We start from the raw sequence: 19,686 nt of genomic DNA, 5'->3' as shown, positions 1-19,686 counted from the left end.
CTGCACTTGGACTTTCACATACATTACTAACTGTTCAATTATCCGTTCTTGCTTCGGATAAGTACTTCTTAATATCTAATACTGTACTCTTAGTCTGACACATTAGGAAAATTTCCCACCTCAGCACTGAAAGAGACTGAGACTTCCTCTTTCAGGATGAGACTGTCTTTGCTGCTACACTAGATTGAAATGAAAGGCTTATAAAACAGCAATAAAGTAATTCTAAATGCACACCTTACAGTACTGTATGTAGAAGACGCGTTTCTGTTGGCTGTTGTTAAATATGACAAAATATTTTACTAGACTTTGCTAACATTTGAATATAGAACAGAACTTCTATCTATGATTTCTTTATCATCATCTTGGTAATGAACTGATCTTGATCTCTTTTCCAAACCTGGGCTTTATATGATTTAAAGAAATATTTCTTACTGCTGCTCTTTCTCTTTTGAGGATCTTTTCCTCCCCACTAGAGGGCAGTACATGCTCTTGTAACACAAAATAAATCCATATACAGGTAAGGGGGGTGTGAGCACTTTGCCTTCACGTTCTCTCAGTTTCTCCATCATTCAGGCCATCATGAGATCTACAGAGAAACTAGTGAAAACATTCATTTCTTTTCAATGTTATTGAAGATTACTTTCTGGGAGGTGGCGAATTTACATTTGAATTATTTTAACTAGATTACTGGTATTATAGACAATCTAGATTAGATTAGGACTTTAATGGCACAAAATGCGTGTGCACCAGAATACATGTGTGCTCATCACATTCACCATTTCTAGAACACAATGCAGGATAAAGAAGAAGGGACGAAATTAGCAGCAAACACTTCAAAACTTTACATACATTTCACAGAAACACAAGCCTCCAATTAAAGCAAAGTGTAAATATGATAAAAGTGTGTATTTATAAAAGTGTAGATTTGTAGTGTATGATCAGAAATATTTCTGGTTCATTACATTACAGTTCATTACAGAGTTTCGTTTTCTATGTCTTTATGGCCAAACACACAATAACAGCAGTATAAGGGGTTAAGTCAGGGTGAGGTTTCTGTGTGGTGTTGGTGCAGCTCCTCTCACTGTGGGCTGCAGTGCACAGAAGTAAACCGAAGAGTCTGAAAGCTCCACAGAGCTGATCTGAAGATCGAATGTATTCTCTGTTTTCTCTGCCGAAAGACGGTTTTTGAACTTTTCAGGGACACTTTGCTGTTTCATTAGCTCACTGTATATGAGGTATGGAGGCTGGGGGACAGTTTGAATGTACCAAAAGAAATAAGAACCTGTAGGTGCATCCTTATGAAAACAACGAATCGTTGCATTTTGTCCTTCCTTAGCTGTGATTGAAGATTTATTTTGATTCACAGACTGTCCCCTTGCATGTTCTAGACATAAAGAAAAAGAAGAGGTTAATCAATCAGTTTAAAGATTAATACAATATATAACAGTAACAATAATGGAAATTATAAGGTCTCACACACCTATTCTGAAGCAGAGAACTATGATGACGATCCAGTGAAATGTTTCCAGTTTCATCCTTTTTCTGTCCTGAGTGTTTCTCTCTGAGGGGGTTATGAGTCCAACCTCTATTCTCGTTTGTCTCTTTGTTTGAACAGCAGCCTGTATAACCACACTCTCACACAAAGACAGCTGTCTCCACCCCTTATGACAGAGAAGCAGGAACTCCATCACTGCTTTTGAATAACAGAGGTCCTATATGCAGAAGATACCGAACCTCTGTTTACTTCCAGTGTGTCTCCACAGTCTTCCCCAGCATATCCGAACAGACACTCAGCTCTCTTCAGTGCAGCACAGAGCAGGGATTCCTGGTGCTGAGCTCTTTCCTCATGAGCAGACTGACAACATTGGCTCATGAGGTCATGATGTGTAGAGTGTCTCTAATATCAGGGTACAGGGTACCCAAACTTCACGTTCTCTCAGTTTCTCCATCATTCAGGCCATCATGAGATCTACAGAGAAACTAGTGAAAACATTCATTTCTTTTCAATGTTATTGAAGATTACTTTCTGGGAGGTGGAGAATTTACATTTGAATTATTTAGACTAGATTATTGGTATTATAGACAATCTAGATTAGATTAGGACTTTAATGGCACAAAATGCGTGTGCACCAGAATACATGTGTGCTCATCACATTCACCATTTCTAGAACACAATGCAGGATAAAGAAGAAGGGACGAAATTAGCAGCAAACTCTTCAAAACTTTACATGCATTTCACAGAAACACAAGCCTCCAATTAAAGCAAAGTGTAAATATGGTAAAAGTGTGTTGCCCACTCAAATAGATTTGTAGAGTATGATCAGAAATATTTCTGGTTCATTACATTACAGTTCATTACAGAGTTTCGTTTTCTATGTCTTTATGGCCAAACACACAATAACAGCAGTATAAGGGGTTAAGTCAGGGTGAGGTTTCTGTGTGGTGTTGGTGCAGCTCCTCTCACTGTGGGCTGCAGTGCACAGAAGTAAACCGAAGAGTCTGAAAGCTCCACAGAGCTGATCTGAAGATCGAATGTATTCTCTGTTTTCTCTGCCGAAAGACGGTTTTTGAACTTTTCAGGGACACTTTGCTGTTTCAATAGCTCATTGTATATAAGGTATGGAGGCTGGGGGACAGTTTGAATGTACCAAAAGAAATAAGAACCTGTAGGTGCATCCTTATGAAAACAACGAATCGTTGCATTTTGTCCTTCCTTAGCTGTGATTGAAGATTTATTTTGATTCACAGACTGTCCCCTTGCGTGTTCTAGACATAAAGAAAAAGAAGAGGTTAATCAATCAGTTTAAAGATTAATACAATATATAACAGTAACAATAATGGAAATTATAAGGTCTCACACACCTATTCTGAAGCAGAGAACTATGATGACGATCCAGTGAAATGTTTCCAGTTTCATCCTTTTTCTGTCCTGAGTGTTTCTCTCTGAGGGGGTTATGAGTCCAACCTCTATTCTCGTTTGTCTCTTTGTTTGAACAGCAGCCTGTATAACCACACTCTCACACAAAGACAGCTGTCTCCACCCCTTATGACAGAGAAGCAGGAACTCCATCACTGCTTTTGAATAACAGAGGTCCTATATGCAGAAGATACCGAACCTCTGTTTACTTCCAGTGTGTCTCCACAGTCTTCCCCAGCATATCCGAACAGACACTCAGCTCTCTTCAGTGCAGCACAGAGCAGGGATTCCTGGTGCTGAGCTCTTTCCTCATGAGCAGACTGACAACATTGGCTCATGAGGTCATGATGTGTAGAGTGTCTCTAATATCAGGGTACAGGGTACCCAAACTTCACGTTCTCTCAGTTTCTCCATCATTCAGGCCATCATGAGATCTACAGAGAAACTAGTGAAAACATTCATTTCTTTTCAATGTTATTGAAGATTACTTTCTGGGAGGTGGAGAATTTACATTTGAATTATTTAGACTAGATTATTGGTATTATAGACAATCTAGATTAGATTAGGACTTTAATGGCACAAAATGCGTGTGCACCAGAATACATGTGTGCTCATCACATTCACCATTTCTAGAACACAATGCAGGATAAAGAAGAAGGGATGAAATTAGCAGCAAACTCTTCAAAACTTTACATGCATTTCACAGAAACACAAGCCTCCAATTAAAGCAAAGTGTAAATATGGTAAAAGTGTGTTGCCCACTCAAATAGATTTGTAGAGTATGATCAGAAATATTTCTGGTTCATTACATTACAGTTCATTACAGAGTTTCGTTTTCTATGTCTTTATGGCCAAACACACAATAACAGCAGTATAAGGGGTTAAGTCAGGGTGAGGTTTCTGTGTGGTGTTGGTGCAGCTCCTCTCACTGTGGGCTGCAGTGCACAGAAGTAAACCGAAGAGTCTGAAAGCTCCACAGAGCTGATCTGAAGATCGAATGTATTCTCTGTTTTCTCTGCCGAAAGACGGTTTTTGAACTTTTCAGGGACACTTTGCTGTTTCAATAGCTCATTGTATATGAGGTATGGAGGCTGGGGGACAGTTTGAATGTACCAGAACAAGTAAGAGTTTCTAGATGCACCCTTATAGAAACAGGGAATTGTTGCATTTTGTCCTTCTTTAGCTGTGATTGAAGACAAAGACTGGTTCACAGACTGTCCCCTTGCGTGTTCTAGACATAAAGAAAAAGAAGAGGTTAATCAATCAGTTTAAAGATTAATACAATATATAACAGTAACAATAATGGAAATTATAAGGTCTCACACACCTATTCTGAAGCAGAGAACTATGATGACTATCCAGTGAAATGTTTCCAGTTTCATCCTTTTTCTGTCCTGAGTGTTTCTCTCTGAGGGGGTTATGAGTCCAACCTCTATTCTCGTTTGTCTCTTTGTTTGAACAGCAGCCTGTATAACCACACTCTCACACAAAGACAGCTGTCTCCACCCCTTATGACAGAGAAACAGGAACTCCATCACTGCTTTTAAATAACAGAGGTCCTATATGCAGAAGATACCGAACCTCTGTTTACTTCCAGTGTGTCTCCACAGTCTTCCCCAGCATATCCGAACAGACACTCAGCTCTCTTCAGTGCAGCACAGAGCAGGGATTCCTGGTGCGGAGCTCTTTCCTCATGAGCAGACTGACAACATTGGCTCATGAGGTCATGATGTGTAGAGTGTCTCTAATATCAGGGTACAGTCATGAATCTGCAATCTGTTATGTCATCTTAAACTTCAGAGAAAGGTCAGAGAAGAGGAAAAGACTATCTTTTTCACTATAGATCCCTGAAATGCTCTGCTAATTACAGGACCAAAGTCTGGCATTTTTCCATTATCTTTACTTTCTGCTTTTTAAAATAGATCCCCAACCCAAACACACACATTCCCACATCATTAACAGGATCTATCCAGGTAAAAAAACTAAAAGGACCAGATATAGGATTTAAGAAGGGGACTTGTCTCTGTCTTTCTGTAAAAACTGCAGTTTTAATCCCTTAAAATGAAAGTATTGGAGAAAACAATTAAATTTCAGAGAAAACAATACATTTATACAATATGAAAGCAACCAAAAAGCTTCTCTGTATATGGTGTTCACTTCACTTCATTTTGACTGCACATATTAACATATTTGTTGCCAGTTTCTGTAAGGTGTTGCTGTGAGCTTCCTGTCACTGTGGAGCTCAGGGCGCAGTAGTACAGGGCTGAGTCTGTCACTGTAGCGGAGGAGAGCTTCAGCTCCACACGTTTCTTCTCTTTATCAACTGCAGCTGAGAAGCCAGGGATTGGGGGGCTGGCTTTGACATCTGTACCAGTCTCATAGATGAGGATGATGAATTCCATGGTTCTTCCTGGAAGCTGTCGATACCACTGTAAATTGCTGACAGCACCTGTGTAGTTACAGATGAGGGAAGTGCTGTGTCCCTCACTGACAACTTGTGATTTAGATGTTGGGACAATCGTGTTTGCCCCACTCTCTCCTGACAACATAAAAAGAGATTGTCATTTGACAATTCACATACACTTCTCTTATTCCCTGTTTTAGGACTTTAGCTTAGATTCTCTTAAAAATTTTATTTTGCCCTGTGCCCTTTGCCAAAATGTACAGTGCCATTTTGTGCTTTCCATTATTGTTGAATCAGAGAATCGTGTTTTAAAGTTCATGAAATCATGAAACAGTACAATAATACAGATGTTCACATGATAAACCAGATGTTCACATGATAAACTGTGGAAAACCAAAATGAAATGTGTTATGGCATAGCACAATCGATTTAAAATGGAGAAAATACCCATTTTTAACATATTAAATCCGCTGTCTGTTACACAGTACTTGTACTTACCTGATATAGTCAAAACCAGAAGAATACAGAAGAACATCATGATGATGCAGAAACACTGACAACCTGACTAACTCAGAGTATGAGGTTTCTGTGACAGCTTGCCTCAGAATGTAAGCTCTCAGGGAAGTCCTCTCTCAGGAAGTAAGGCTACAGGGGCCGCCTCTCTCAGAAATCAAGACTGCAGTGATGGCCTCTCTCAGACCATAACATCTCAGTGACCTTAATGATCAAGTGTCTAGGTCTCCCAAATGTCATTCTACCTTGCCTGAGCTAGATGAAGTTTAAAGGTTAAGAAACATTTATCTCTATATAAGACAAGTGTTGTGGAAAATCTTCAGCAGAGTAGCAGGAGATGGCCTTGTGTAGTTTTAGTCTTTGTTGAGCTCAGTGCACACAGCAAAGCAAAGCAATGCTGGGACTGCCCTGCAGGACAGACAGGCTGGATGTATTTCCCAAGACTTCTTTAAGGTACAGCTGCAGGTGGTACATGGCAGAGGTTAGTTAGGTGCAGACTCAGGCGGTTTTTGTCCTGTTCTTCTCTTAAACTAAGAACTTTTGGCTGCTTTAGCAAAGTAATTTTTTATCTCACTTTGACAGATAATTTTGCCTTGATGTTAACTGCAGGTATTAAATGGTCACATTCAACAATGCACCTACTGTAATATAACAGTATACTGTAACCTTAAATATACACAGATATGATTGTCCCACTTCATAAGTGGTGGGATGTTAAATATCCCTCTGAAATATGAATGTCTGCAATTGAAAAGGAACCGAATTCTCTGTACTAAAAATGTACTGTATCACTAAAACAGGAGCATTGTTTTTAGCCCTAGAATTCCACAATATAGGAAATCATAATTTCCTAATATAAATACAATAGCAACTCCTCTTGTAAAGTTCTAAGCCTGGTGTTCTTTATAGTGCCCACATTACCTGGACAGAATCTGGTTCCAAATCTGATTGGAAAGAACAGCTCTGTGATGACACAGCTTTGGAGGAATAGGGGGTATTGATTATTTTTCAAATATTTAGTTGAATGTATACTTGTAGTTTTACTTTGAACCATATCAGTTTAATTTATTTATCTTGTATGTGTAACCTTAGAACACCAGCAGGTATGGATGTATTTTCCGAATGTTTCAATTGCTCTCTTTAATTTTATCTTTGATATTCATGCTGTATGTCAAGTCTATTAAAATAGAATAAAAAAATAATATTTCTTACATTTGAAATCATCTCTCATTAAGGCAACTGGTAGAATATAGTAGATCAAATTGAAAATGTGTGATTGCTTCAGTAAGCTCTGAGCTCTTTTTCATAGTCATGTAAGCACATTTGCTGCCATGTCACCGTGTTTTATCCACTGACATCTTCACAGTCTTCACCACTGTGGGCTGCACTGCACAGTAGTACATCACAGCATCTTCCAGCTGAGTGTCACTGATGTGAAGCTCAGTTACAAGATTGATCTTGAAGGTCATTGAGAAACGTCCCTTAGGTTCAGCTGAATTGTATCCATAAATCAAGAGCTGAAGAGCTTCACTGGGTCTCTGCAGATACCAGTACATACTGTTATAGTTTGTAAAGCTGTGGTTACATCTCAGTACAGTCTTCTGTCCTGTAGAGGAAAATACCTTGAAGGGCTGATCAATTTCAGCCTTTGAGTGACCTACAGTAAAATCAGAACATAAATGCTGGTTACTAACAGACATACAGTACATAAGTAAAATCTACATACAATTAGTGGAGAATGAAAATAAAAAATACACGCACTTATGAAAGATATTATTGGGATCATTGCTATGAAAAACATGTTTCCAGTTCTTGGTGACATTCCCAGTACAGATCTTGACTCCTCTAATCTCTCTGGTGCAGATTTGTCTCTCTGAAGCCAGTCTGTGATGAGACAGACGTGTTACTGCACTTATACCTTACTGACGAAGGCTGAAGCTTTGTACTGCACATACTGCCACCTAGTGTTGAGTACAACTATAACACTATAATTTCAAATAACCATTTGAGTTTTATTCTATTATTGTCTTTCCTCAATTTACAGATAGCTTGGGCTCATATTTCTCGACTCTTAATATGAACATATAAAATGATTCCTAGACAAATTGTTAAATGTTCTAACCTACTGTATACAGCATGCAACAGAATATTGAGTCTCAAATTAAGACGAAGTACGTCTTTGATCAGGTGTTTAACTTAGCACAGCAATTCCTATAATTCAGCTTCCTTCTGGTGTTTAGAGATTTCAGTAATTCTACAACTGCCTTTGTACTGCTCTGCCTGCCTGGGTGATGAAGATGCACATCTGGAAGGTATTGACTTGGCATCTTTAGAGTAATATAATTTGTCACTGTTGCCCTGTAAGGGTTCCTAGTATTTTTGCCATTTTTTTTTGCCAAGAGAATGGCTTCCCATTTGCAAGTCAGGAAAGCACAGTATTCTTTCTAAGATATTCTTCCTGAAACAGAAGACATCTTGTGTTGGCTTATTTTTGCCCATTCCAAAAAATAGACTCCTTCTGTTTGTTGACATCCAGAATATCAGAGCAAATTATGAACAAAAAAATATATAGCTGGCATGAACAGAGTTCACCCCTGTCTAACTTGAGGCTGGACCACAAGAAGACAAACTGGGTACAGACGGTTTTTAAAGACCAAAGGCAGAAAGACTTCGCTACTTCGGCAGAGCAAAGCAAGGCAAAAGCTCTTTCTCTCTCTATCTGTCTGCTCCGGGACTCTGCCAGCACAGAGAACCAGCTATAGAAAAAACAATCCCGATCAGCTGCATTTTACCAGCATGAAGTTTAAACTCTTCACGGACGTCTGGACAACAGATCTGTTGAGTAACTTCATTATTCAGAATTATTCACATTATAATTAACGAGAGTTGAACTACTACCCAAACACATATTTAGTTCACAACTGTAAATGCAGACTAGTGTCTGAGAATATTAATGTGATTTAACAGTATGAGACTGATAAAAATAAGGAGGTAGACCATAACATTATAATTGATGCGTATTTTAACTCTGAAGTTATTAATTCTGGTCTTTGTAATCCCTGAGTGAACATTCAGCTTTTGAATCCCAGCAGATCATTTCACAGATATACTGTATATTCTATTACGTTTGTTGTTATGCATGTTTTGGTTAGATCGATAAATTGCATATTGTAAATTTGGAATCTGTGTGGGAGACTATAAAATATTCTGTTTGATTGGTACCTAAAACTCATAAAGTACTTGTGCAATTTATTGTTGCAATTTCTGATTGTTACGGTAAATCAAACCCCCAATCTCCTACACTAGAATAAGCTTTGTTTCAGAACACAATATCACAGTAATGAGTAACTCTTCGAGAATGAGTCCTACTTTAATGAGCTCTTAGGGTTAAGAAAAAACATTTCAATTCACAGTGTAAATAAGCTGAACAGAAGCTTGGGCAGATCGGTTTAACCATAGTCTTACGGAAACAGTGCTGTACACTGAGACTTTTAGTTATGTAATAAGTTATGCGCCGTATAAATGGCTGACCCTGCGCTCTGACCCCAAGCTTCTCTCTCCCCCCCCGTGTGTCTGATGGAGAGCAAGCTGGAGTATGCGAAAAGACAAATTCCTAATGCAAAAAATTGTATAGGGCTAATAAAGTGATCTTATTCTTATTCTTAACTAACAGGAATGGACAACCTGCATTTTACAGATTATCCAGTAGGTGGGGATATTTGACAATAAAGACATCTCGATTGGCCTACGAAATTAAACAGGATGCACAGCGATTGCTTTCCACTTTAGAATTCTAAAATTTGAGAATCCACTTTAGAATTTTTAGCATGAAATCTGCAGCGATGCTCTGTAAAATCCTGGAATTATCCTAAGCACACCAGGCGTGGTTTTTTTAAAACCAGTTCTGTACTTTCCAGGAAGATTTTCCAGGTCACTTATCTACTGTAATTCATTAAGACTGGGAAAATCTAGCCTTCAATATTGCCTTTCCTCACTGGAGGCTGGCAGGGAGCACACATTTTATTGCTCCTCTTGGGTACTTGAATGGACATTAACCTCTGGGGCTCTTATGAATTTACAAGCCCTGAGCTGTGCCTCTGTGTCATTACTTTCCCGAGTACAGGAGAAACCGGCTTCTCCCAGCAAGGTGGCACGATGAGAAATACAGCAGCAACCAAGGTCGTGTAACTGTCCCCACGCTGACTGTAACTCAATGCTGCTGGATACATTTTAGGGTATAAACTTGATTTTATGCCTCTACCCTTTTATTTCTGTCTCCACGTGTGTTCACATAGAGGACACAACCAAGTTGGAATATACAGCAGTTCTATTTATTACCACATACAGTACATTGTAAAAAATACAATACGGATTGTTAAAACAACATACTGTACAGTAATTTGAAGACATCCTGTTCACAGACTTGATATTACACCCCAGTTACTGCTCTGGGGAACATGAATGTTTTGCTCAGGCAACAGAGTCAAAACTCTGCCTTGTGCTTTCTTCTTGCAGGCCTTAAAACCTGCTCTCAAAGCTAATGTGGGGCAGCAGTTAAAGTAATAACATCAGTCCGGAGAGAGCTTTTGAGACCTGACAAGGTCAGGCTAAAGGGTGCCAGAGGATTATGTAATAAATGTTAATATAGGCCCGACAACAGTGAATGTTATATAGCAAACAGTGTTAAGCATAATAGAAATATTGTGGAAGAACTGGACAGATCATAACCGTAATAGGAAAGACGAAATGATGAAAATATCTTACAGTTGTTTCTCCCCTATGTGAATGCGCTCATGTCTTTTTAGGTTGCTTAAGTCACTAAAACTCCTCCCACACTGACTGCAACTAAAAGGTTTCTCTCCTGTGTGAATGCGCTGGTGGCGTTTCAGTGTGCTTAAAAGACTAAACTTCTTCTCACACTGACTGCAGCTGAAAGGCCTCTCGCCAGTGTGAACACGCTGGTGGCTTTTTAATTTGCTCAAGACATTGAAGCTCTTCGCACACTGACTACAGGTGAAGGGTCTCTCTCCTGTGTGGATGCGCTGGTGCTTGATCAGATCACTCGAATTGCTGAAACTCTTCCCACACTGGGTACAGCTGAAGGGTTTTTCTCCAGTGTGAATGCGATGGTGGGATTTTAACGCACCTGACTGGCAAAAACTTTTGCCACAAAGCGTGCACTTGAACGGCCTTTCCCCGGTGTGAATGCGCTGGTGCTTTTTCAGGTCACTTGAATTAATAAAACTCTTCCCGCAGTGACTGCAGCTGAAAGGCTTTTCTCCTGTGTGGATGCGCTGGTGGCGTTTGAGGGTGCTCAAGTCAATAAAGCTCTTCCCACACTGACTACAGCTGTACGGCCTCTCTCCTGTGTGAGTGCGCTGGTGGCTTTCTAAGCTGCTTAAATCGAGGAAACTCTTCCCACACTGACAGCAGATGAACAATTTTTCCCCCGTGTGAATGCGCTGGTGCCTTTTTAAACCTCTCAAGTCAATAAAACTCTTCCCGCACTGATTACAGATAAACGAGCGCTCTCCTGTGTGGATGCGCTGGTGGCATTTCAGAAAACTGAGCCGACTAAAGCTCTTCCCGCACTGGCTGCACGTGAAAGGTCTCTCTCCCGTGTGAACTCGCTGGTGGCATTTTAAAACGCTTAAATGACTAAAACTCTTGCCACACTCGCTGCAGATGAAGGGTCTCTCTCCGGTGTGAATGCGCTGATGCCTGTTAAGGTCACTTAACTGACTGAAGCTCTTCCCACATTGGCTACAGCTATATGGCCTATGGCCGGTGTGAAAGTGCTGGTGTATTTTAAGGTTGGATAACTGGTTAAAACTCTTGCCACAGTGACTGCAGATGAAGGGTCTCTCTGCTGTATGACAGCGGTGATGCCGGTTTAGGTCACTTAACTCGGGAAAACTCTTCCCACATTGGCTGCAACTGAAAGGTCTATGTTCCGCGTGAATGTGCTGGTGTATCTCAAGATCAGACGGCTGGGTAAACCTCTTCTCACAGTGAGAGCAGGAGTACAGCCTGTGTTCTGGCAGGATAAGGTGGTGTGCCACAAGATCTCCCAAGTGACTGACACTCTTCCCACAGTGGGTGCTGTGATGGACAGCGTCTGGGTTTCGAGTAGATCCCTCGTTGCTCTTACTCGCAGGCGGTGGAGCGGACGTAGTGGGGGGTTCGTGCTGTTGCTGATTGTGCTGTAATGACAGTCTTTCCACTCTGACGGAGCAAGGCCTCAGAACTATAATGTCCAGCGGGTCGGTCTTCCTGATTTCCTGGCCTCGGAGTTGCTCTTCCCCTTTGCAGTCCTCTGTGTAATGGCCCAGCTGGCCGTGATCAAACTCAGACCTGTTCCCATCTGAGTGTGTGGACTGGGTCTCCCTCTCCTCCTTAATGTGGACGCAATCCAGCTCAATGACCTCTTCCTTCACGAATGGAGATCCCTCACAAGGTCCACGCAGAAGATCATTGCCTTCTTCTTCTTCTTTGATGTGAACCGGCAGTGGCTCAGTGTGCTGCTCTGTGGATTGAGCCGAGTGGGGCTCGCTGCTCTGTTCAGTAACTCGAACAGTATCCAGCTCGTTCAGCTCCTCTTCTTTGACCCCCTGTTCAACACCACACTCTAGTCCAGTGAGACTCTCTTTCGCATTCTCAGCGTCCAGATCACTGAGCCCCGCCGTGCTGTGGTCAGATCTCAGTAGTTTGAGACTGTGTGAAACCCACTCAGGTGCCCGTGTCAGAGTGCCGATGTGTTTTCCACTCTCTTTGCTCTTGTGCCGCAGGGCGAGAGCGTCCTTGCCTGCCGGAGCGGGGCATTCTGGGCCTAGTCTGCGACTGGAGCCCCACTGCTTCTCATGGTGCCGCTGTTCAAGATTAGAAAGCCTTTCGCTGGCATCAGGGGTGGCCTGCCCCGCTCCTGCAGAACAGACAGGGTGAGAGAACAGTGCATTTAACAGGGGGACCGTGGGGAGTCCAGTCACAACCATGAGCGCCAGTATACCGCACTTTCATTGCATGCTCAAAAAGTAAAATACTCAGGTTATTTAAGAGCTTTCAGAAAAGAAACATTTGCCTTATGGTGTTGTTACAATTCAGTATGATTTAAAAAAAATGAATACATATATTCTGTGACCCTTGTCTTTGCTCTTGAAGAGAGCTGTTTCCCCTGTTTCAGTAATGGATTCTGTATTTAGGATTTGTGACTTGTGAATTTCACAGACATGGATGCCGGAACCTGTATCTCTTGAAATGTTTGTATTGTGATAGGAGGTCTTGAATTTTAGGGAGATGAAGTACTATTTGGGTGAAGATAGGGAAATGTTCTTAAACTAATCATGGGGGGACTGCGGAAGAACATATCTTTGCATCGGATCACTTTAAAGTCATTAAGAGTTTTTATATATACAAACTTCAGCATTTGTTTTGGTTTTAAGAGAGTGTATCTGGACACACTGAGGTTAAATGCAATGCTTGGGCAGTTTCACTCTTTTTGCGAACACAGACTTTTAAAAGAAGCATATATTTACAGTAGATAGACTCTCTTAAAACAAAACAAATTGCTTACGTTTTTTCTAAATTTGCTGAAAGTAAAATAAGAAAGTAACAATCAAGATGGAAACAGTGTGCAAAAAATGTTATCATTTAATATATAGAAAAATATTTTATGAGAGTTTTGGCCATTAAAATACAACAGTATTATGATGTTTAAGATGGCTATATTATTATGAAAGATAGAACCAATGCTCACACCACTGAGTTTCATTATTTATTCTTGTAGTTATCATCCTCCCTACATTGAATGATTCTTGACTAAATTGTCATTTTCTAATTAAATATATACTGTATATAATCAGGTGGGTAGCTGCGTCAGCATGCGTAGGCTGCAAAGGAACAAGTAATAGGTTTATTCCATGCTGAAAAAAAGAAGAAAGAGAACACAACGTTTCGGCCGTGGAGCCTTCTTCAGGTGTCACCAGAAGAAGGCTCCACGGCCGAAACGTTGTGTTCTCTTTCTTCTTTTTTTCAGCATGGAATAAACCTATTACTTGTTCCTTTACTGTATATAATCATTTGCCGTCTTCTGTGCCTGTACTAATGTATGGGTGGCTATTCTTCTTAGATTTCCTAGATAATTGCATCTAATTATTATCCAATTATTACATTGAGGTTTGAGAAATTAATCACTGACTATTTAAGGTTAATTCATGCAAAATATCAATGGAGCAAACCAATGTATGCATCAATAATGCAAAGAAATCCACAGGCTTATATACCAAAACTGGCACATGGAATAGTCTGTCAGTAATAACATTCATTAACATTTCAGGGTTTTTTTTTTGTACTGTATTTTAATCTAATATTTGACCTGTGCACAGCTTCCACCAGAAACACAGCTGTTTAATGTTTCATCAGGCATGTATGGAGCTTGATCACAACAGCATCAGACCTCACTGTACCCCTGGTAGGAACCCACACACCTGGGATCGTCTGCACAGGTTCTACAAGGAGAAACTCCTGTATGTACAGTACCAAGAGCCTTTCTGTGATTGGCTGGAAAAAGACCAGCAGAGCTCCATGCCCTGAAGATGGCTATTTGAAAAAAAATGCTAGTAGCGTTCATATATATTTTTCAGGATTAGTTTTGCATTCCATGTTCGACAGTAAAGGTGTTTAAGGTTTCATTTACAGTTCTGCTATTGTGTCTTGTCCATGAAAATAAATGTAAAAACTGTCAATTAAAAACAAATTCCCCAGCCTACAACATCGAATTCCATCAATCGCAACTCCTAAGACGGATCGAAATGCATGCTTCTTGTTGCTGGAAGAAATGTTACTTGTGAAGGCTGATTACAAACACAAATATTTAACACCTGGACACACACAGTAACGACTGTAGCCCCCACGACAACTAAATGAGAGCACACTGTCATTCTCTCACTAAGAACCAAGGGCTTACACGTTACTGTTAATTTTGTTTCGGCGCTTTCTGTGCACATTGGTCTGGCTTTTGGCTACGTCCTTATTGGATGATAATTCCTCAATCGATAGAGAATCTGGTTTAAATGATTATTCATACATAATGATCTTAATGTAAAATATGAAGCTACAGTATCACATTGCTAGAAATGTAATATTGAAATCTGGCTTGCTCTGGTCAGCTCTTGTCTTCCTTCACGCCCTTTTAATAAAACTGTAATACAGTAGCAGTAATTATCATTAAATAACCAAGAACGCTGCTCTGCCCAGATAGTCCATATCCAGCACTACAGCAAAAAAAAATTTTTAAATGACAGCTCAGTCCTAGCTTACCGGCCCCGGTTTCTGTCAGCTCTGCCCCCGTGATTCCCGGACAGATCCGGACAGACCCAACACGATCCCTTTCGCCGGGATGCGACATCCTTCCCCGATCCCCCGCGGCTCCCGATCCCCCCTGCTGCCGCAGCTGAAATTGTGAAGGCGCGTCTTCCTTTTCTTTCTCCATCTGAACTTTTTCAGTCGGGGGAGAGTGGGCAAGCGGTCCCAATTCACAGCCTGTTCACATAGATCCGTGTCAGATCCGTGCTCGTAAGGCAAACGTCCAGCTCTTCTTACAAGACGTGTAATAATCACGCCTGCTATTCGCTCAGTACTGCCTTCCTACGCTCATTCCCTGTTTACGATTTACCAAGGCGTTGAGTATTGATATCGTTACATTGTGAAAGCACTCAAAAATGGTAACGGGGGGGGGGGCGGGGGTGGGTGGAGTGGAGTGGAATTCTTTATTTCAATAACAGCCAAAGCAAAAACATCCTCTGCTATTACTAGCCCCTCTTCATCATTGTGGGCGTGACGTCAGCCCCTAAGGTCACAGCTGTCACGGCACATCTCGACGCCTCTTTCACATCCCGCGAGATGTGGTAATTCAAGCCGGGGTAGATGAGAGAGCTCCAGAACTGGGGAAATGAAGTCATTGTGTTGGACCGGTCGCTTCTCCTACTTCTAGGACTTAAGTTACGAGAAGAAAACAAAAACTTATCTGGGATAATATTCGATTCATCATTGTCTATTTGAAGCCCAGATTTTAAAAAAAGTTTTAGACTTTTTTATTGTGGGACGAAATTTGTTTTAGTGTCTTTATTTTTAAGTATGTTGTTTTTTTCTCCCCATTTCGTTCCTTTTTTTTTGTAGTAATTCTGACTGCTCGTTTGAGTTCTATTACTGTACCTGCAGTACGGTCTGCAGTATTTTGAGAAGTTGTATTGACATATGCACATGAACAATGTGATGGATGAAAATAAGGACGCACACATGACAGAGTGTACACAACAAACGTGCGTACACATGGTTTCATTTTACACATGGAATACAGATGCTTTCTGGAGCTATTGTAAAACTGAGAGGCTGAGTCATAAATCTAGCAAAGAACACGTTTATTTTTTAAAATTAAATTTCACGTTCTTTCAACTTTGATTCAGCTTTTTTTTTCTAGTAACATATACACACAGTTTTTTCTGTTCCTGTCATAATATTTTCTTTTCATTTTTGTCATAGACTATTGTTTTCTATAACTGGTCCTCCAAACCTTAGCTCTTAAAATGCCTTACAAAAGCATAATTTGAGGAAACCAGCCATCAGTATAACTTGAGTAGTGATTATTCACTGAGGCAGCAGGGTAGCACAGTGGTTAGTGTAGTGGGCTCTGGTCGAGTGTGTGTGTGTGCTCTGTGGTGGACTGGCATCCCGTCCAGTGTGCACCCTGCCTTGTGCCCGTTGCTTGCCAGGACAGGTTCCAGCTCCTCCATGACTCTGTGCATCCTTGACTGATGACACAATCTTAGCATTCTCTGTACACTATACCTAAGGAAACAAAGTTGGGTTCCTTGGAACAGGTAAATGCTGTGGTTAGTATTCAGTACAGAAACAGACAAATCAAATCCTCATCACTGAGCAATGTAAAAGGAAGCAAAAATAAAAACCCGCTGAAAATCTTAAATCTCTTCAATCTCTCCGCATCAAACATTATAATCCTGGTGTGAAATAGAGATAACGTCTCCCTCCGGAACAGCTGCTAAAGAGAGGGCTGTTCCAGTTTTTGTACAGCCTCTCAATTCGATTTCACACTGTGTCTCTGCATGGCACAGAAGTAGACAGCTGTGTCCGCTAGAGAGACTGTTTTAATAGTGAGTGTAGTTGAGTCCTTTGTGGTGGATGAATCAAAATAGCCTTTGGCAAAGTCTGCAGTGTGAGAATAGGTACTGGACCGTGCTGGTCTAAAGAGTATATATTCCAGTGGCTTGTCAGGGTACTGTCGGAACCAGTAAAGATAAACATAGCTTCCAGTGGTGGAGTAAGTGCAGTGCAGTGTCACCGGTTCTCCTTCTTGACTGGAAGCCTCTGTCTCCTCCGATCTGATAGAGTCACCAGTCGTAACATCTGGAAATTATAAACCATAAAATTATAAGGCAGCGATACTAAACACGGCATTCAGAGCAATGCCCATCAACATTGCTGACAATACAGATAATAACAGCAATAAGGCTGCCACAGTCACCTGGAACAAGAACCAAGACGATGAGAAGCAGTGAGATTTTTTCCATCGTGATCTTCCGTATGTCAGGCTGAGGCCTCGGGAGAAACGGTGTGCTTATTACTTTCGTGCTGCTTGCACCCAGAGTGTCATTCTGCTGCTCTGTGTCAGAGCTTTAACACACACCCAGGAAGTGTGTATGCAGTGAAGTCTGAGGCTCCATCCTGCCTGCAGGCTATTGCTAGTCTGAATCTGTAATCAGGCAGTAGTAGGCTAAAATGAAGGTTAAGTAAGATTTACTTCTGTGTCTCAAGGAGGCCTGACTTTGCTCAATTTTCAGTTTTACTTCTCTACTTTTCTTTAGTCTTTTTGGATGAAGCCTATCCCTCATCTATCCTGGCATCTGATTGAAAAACGTCTTATCATATGGACTTCGGGTCGGACACATTTATTCATTTATTGATCTACTGATTAGTTCATGTACTGATTTGATTAAATAGGAGAAAGAAATTGAGGGGGGAAAGGTTGAGTGGTTTAAACTGCGTGTGACCGGTCTGCAATGTACTGTAGTGGCTCCAATCTAGGAGGTAGTTCCACCAGACATCCCTCTGCAGACCTTGCCAGGAAGAACTAGCTGTGTGATTATTTAATGTTTCTGATTTCGTTCTCACCCAATTCTACCTGTCTGAGAACGTTTGCTTGGTCTGTGCCGCTTACCTTAATGATTAACTAATCAGATCCACCACACGTGTGTCTATGCGTGTCTATTAGAAGTCTTTACTGCCTCTAGTGGCAGGTCAGCTGTTACTGCAATTTGTTACTACGGCTGGGCTACCGCACTGTATGAAATGTCTACTGCGCTTTGTGCATTGATGTTTGTACAATACCAGGCTTGTTGGATTCACAGATAACGAGACACCGCAGGTCATTGTGACTAGGGATTTCTGTAAGCTGGTGATAATCAGTTGGAAATTGAGCAAATACTGCAGATTCATTAACGTGAACCCAAGAGAATTTACAGCATAAACTAATCTTATTTAGTAAAAAATAACATAGATTTGCTTGTGCTTTTCTGTTGTAAATTACAGGTCATTATGTCATTATGTAATGTAGATTTTACAATTCTAACAATAACATAATGAACAAAATCACAAAAATGTGGGAAATTTAAACACTTTTCTGTGTCTTTAGTCATTTCTTTGTGGGACAAGCTGACAGTTGCAGAGATATGAATCCCTTAAATCTCATTCAACACAGAACTGCTTTGGAAACAGTTTATAAAGTTGATTTTATTAACTTAGAGTGTGGACGTGAAACAGTTCTGTTCAATTACTGCATTTTGAAATGGCAGTTTTTATCCAGTAACACATGGTCTTGTTACTCCAATAAATCTATGTCCATAAACCGATTCTATTTAAAAAGTAACAAATAATGTGGATGCAGAAATAAATAATGGACAACCCTTATAATGCAGCCTATCAGTTGCAAAGTCAAGCAGTACTGCTTTCCAGTTTGATGTGAATCCCAGCTCACACAGTGCAGCTACTCTGTGAACTGTACTGAGTTTCTGTCAGCCTCTCTCACAAGATTCACACACTGTGCTTCGACCGCACAGTAGTAGGAGCCCGAATCTTCAGCTTGTGAATTGCTGACATTGAAAACTCCCGTCCTCTTCTCCATGTCCACTGACCCACTGAACTGGTTCTCCTCGTTTTGTGTGGAAAACAAGATCATTATAATCTCTGGGCTTCCATTTGCTCTTTGCCTGAACCAGTGTAGACTGCGGGCATCAGAACTTGAATAGTTGCAGTAAAGGATCGCAGTCTCTCCTTCTGTTACAGTCAGCGAGGCTGGTCTCTGGGACACCTGAGACTGAGATCTCACACCTGCGTAAGATTTCAGATTTTACATGTTAATGTAAATATATTAGTAAATGCTAAACAGATTGATCAAAACTGGTTACATTCCGGAAACTTTTATAAGAACATTTATTTATCAACAGATGGTAATACAGTATATTTGAAATACTTACATAGAAAGAAAACCAGTGCAATAACCACTGAGTGCAATAATCCGGATTTGAGACCCATGGTAGAGGCTGTGGCAGTGATCACTGAGTAAAAGTGATCTGTGAGTAAAAGGCTGTTCATACATTTTATGTTCTGCAAAGGCATGAACTGCTATAATCCCTCCCACTTTCCTTTTCCCAACAGAAGACAGTGATGATGTATGAGCTAATCCTTTAAACTGCAAAAGCCTTTATTATTTGGTTTATACTGCCATTTAAGAATGTTATGTTTTACAGATGTATTCTCACAGATCACTGGGAAACAAAGTACT

The 19,686-nt window shown here is 40.7% G+C and overlaps 1 protein-coding gene across 1 annotated transcript; it reads right to left on the bottom strand.

Annotated features, from left to right (window-relative positions):
- Positions 1-10,146: 10,146 nt before the first annotated feature.
- Positions 10,147-15,556, bottom strand: LOC148815131 (uncharacterized). The gene is made up of 2 exons (XM_088905351.1): positions 15,150-15,556; positions 10,147-12,756 (listed from the first exon to the last, which is right to left on the bottom strand). Exons 1-2 carry the CDS (start codon positions 15,319-15,321, stop codon positions 10,595-10,597), a joined length of 2,334 nt encoding a protein of 777 aa, XP_088761477.1. The 5' UTR covers positions 15,322-15,556; the 3' UTR covers positions 10,147-10,594.
- Between the last annotated feature and the right edge of the window lie 4,130 nt (positions 15,557-19,686).

The sequence above is a fragment of the Atractosteus spatula genome, chromosome 25, assembly GCF_055471065.1.
Source record: "Atractosteus spatula isolate fAtrSpa1 chromosome 25, fAtrSpa1.hap1, whole genome shotgun sequence".
Taxonomy (NCBI): Eukaryota; Metazoa; Chordata; class Actinopteri; order Semionotiformes; family Lepisosteidae; genus Atractosteus; species Atractosteus spatula.
This window is presented reverse-complemented; position numbering and strand designations above follow the sequence as displayed.

What these genes read in the sequence shown, in the direction of transcription:
- LOC148815131 (XM_088905351.1), bottom strand. Translation starts at nt 15,321, where the DNA reads ATGGAGAAAGAAAAGGAAGACGCGCCTTCACAATTTCAGCTGCGGCAG. An exon ending in GCTGACAGAAACCGGGGCCG is followed by an intron (nt 12,757 to 15,149) that starts GTAAGCTAGGAC and finishes TCTGTTCTGCAG; the next exon opens with GAGCGGGGCAGGCCACCCCT.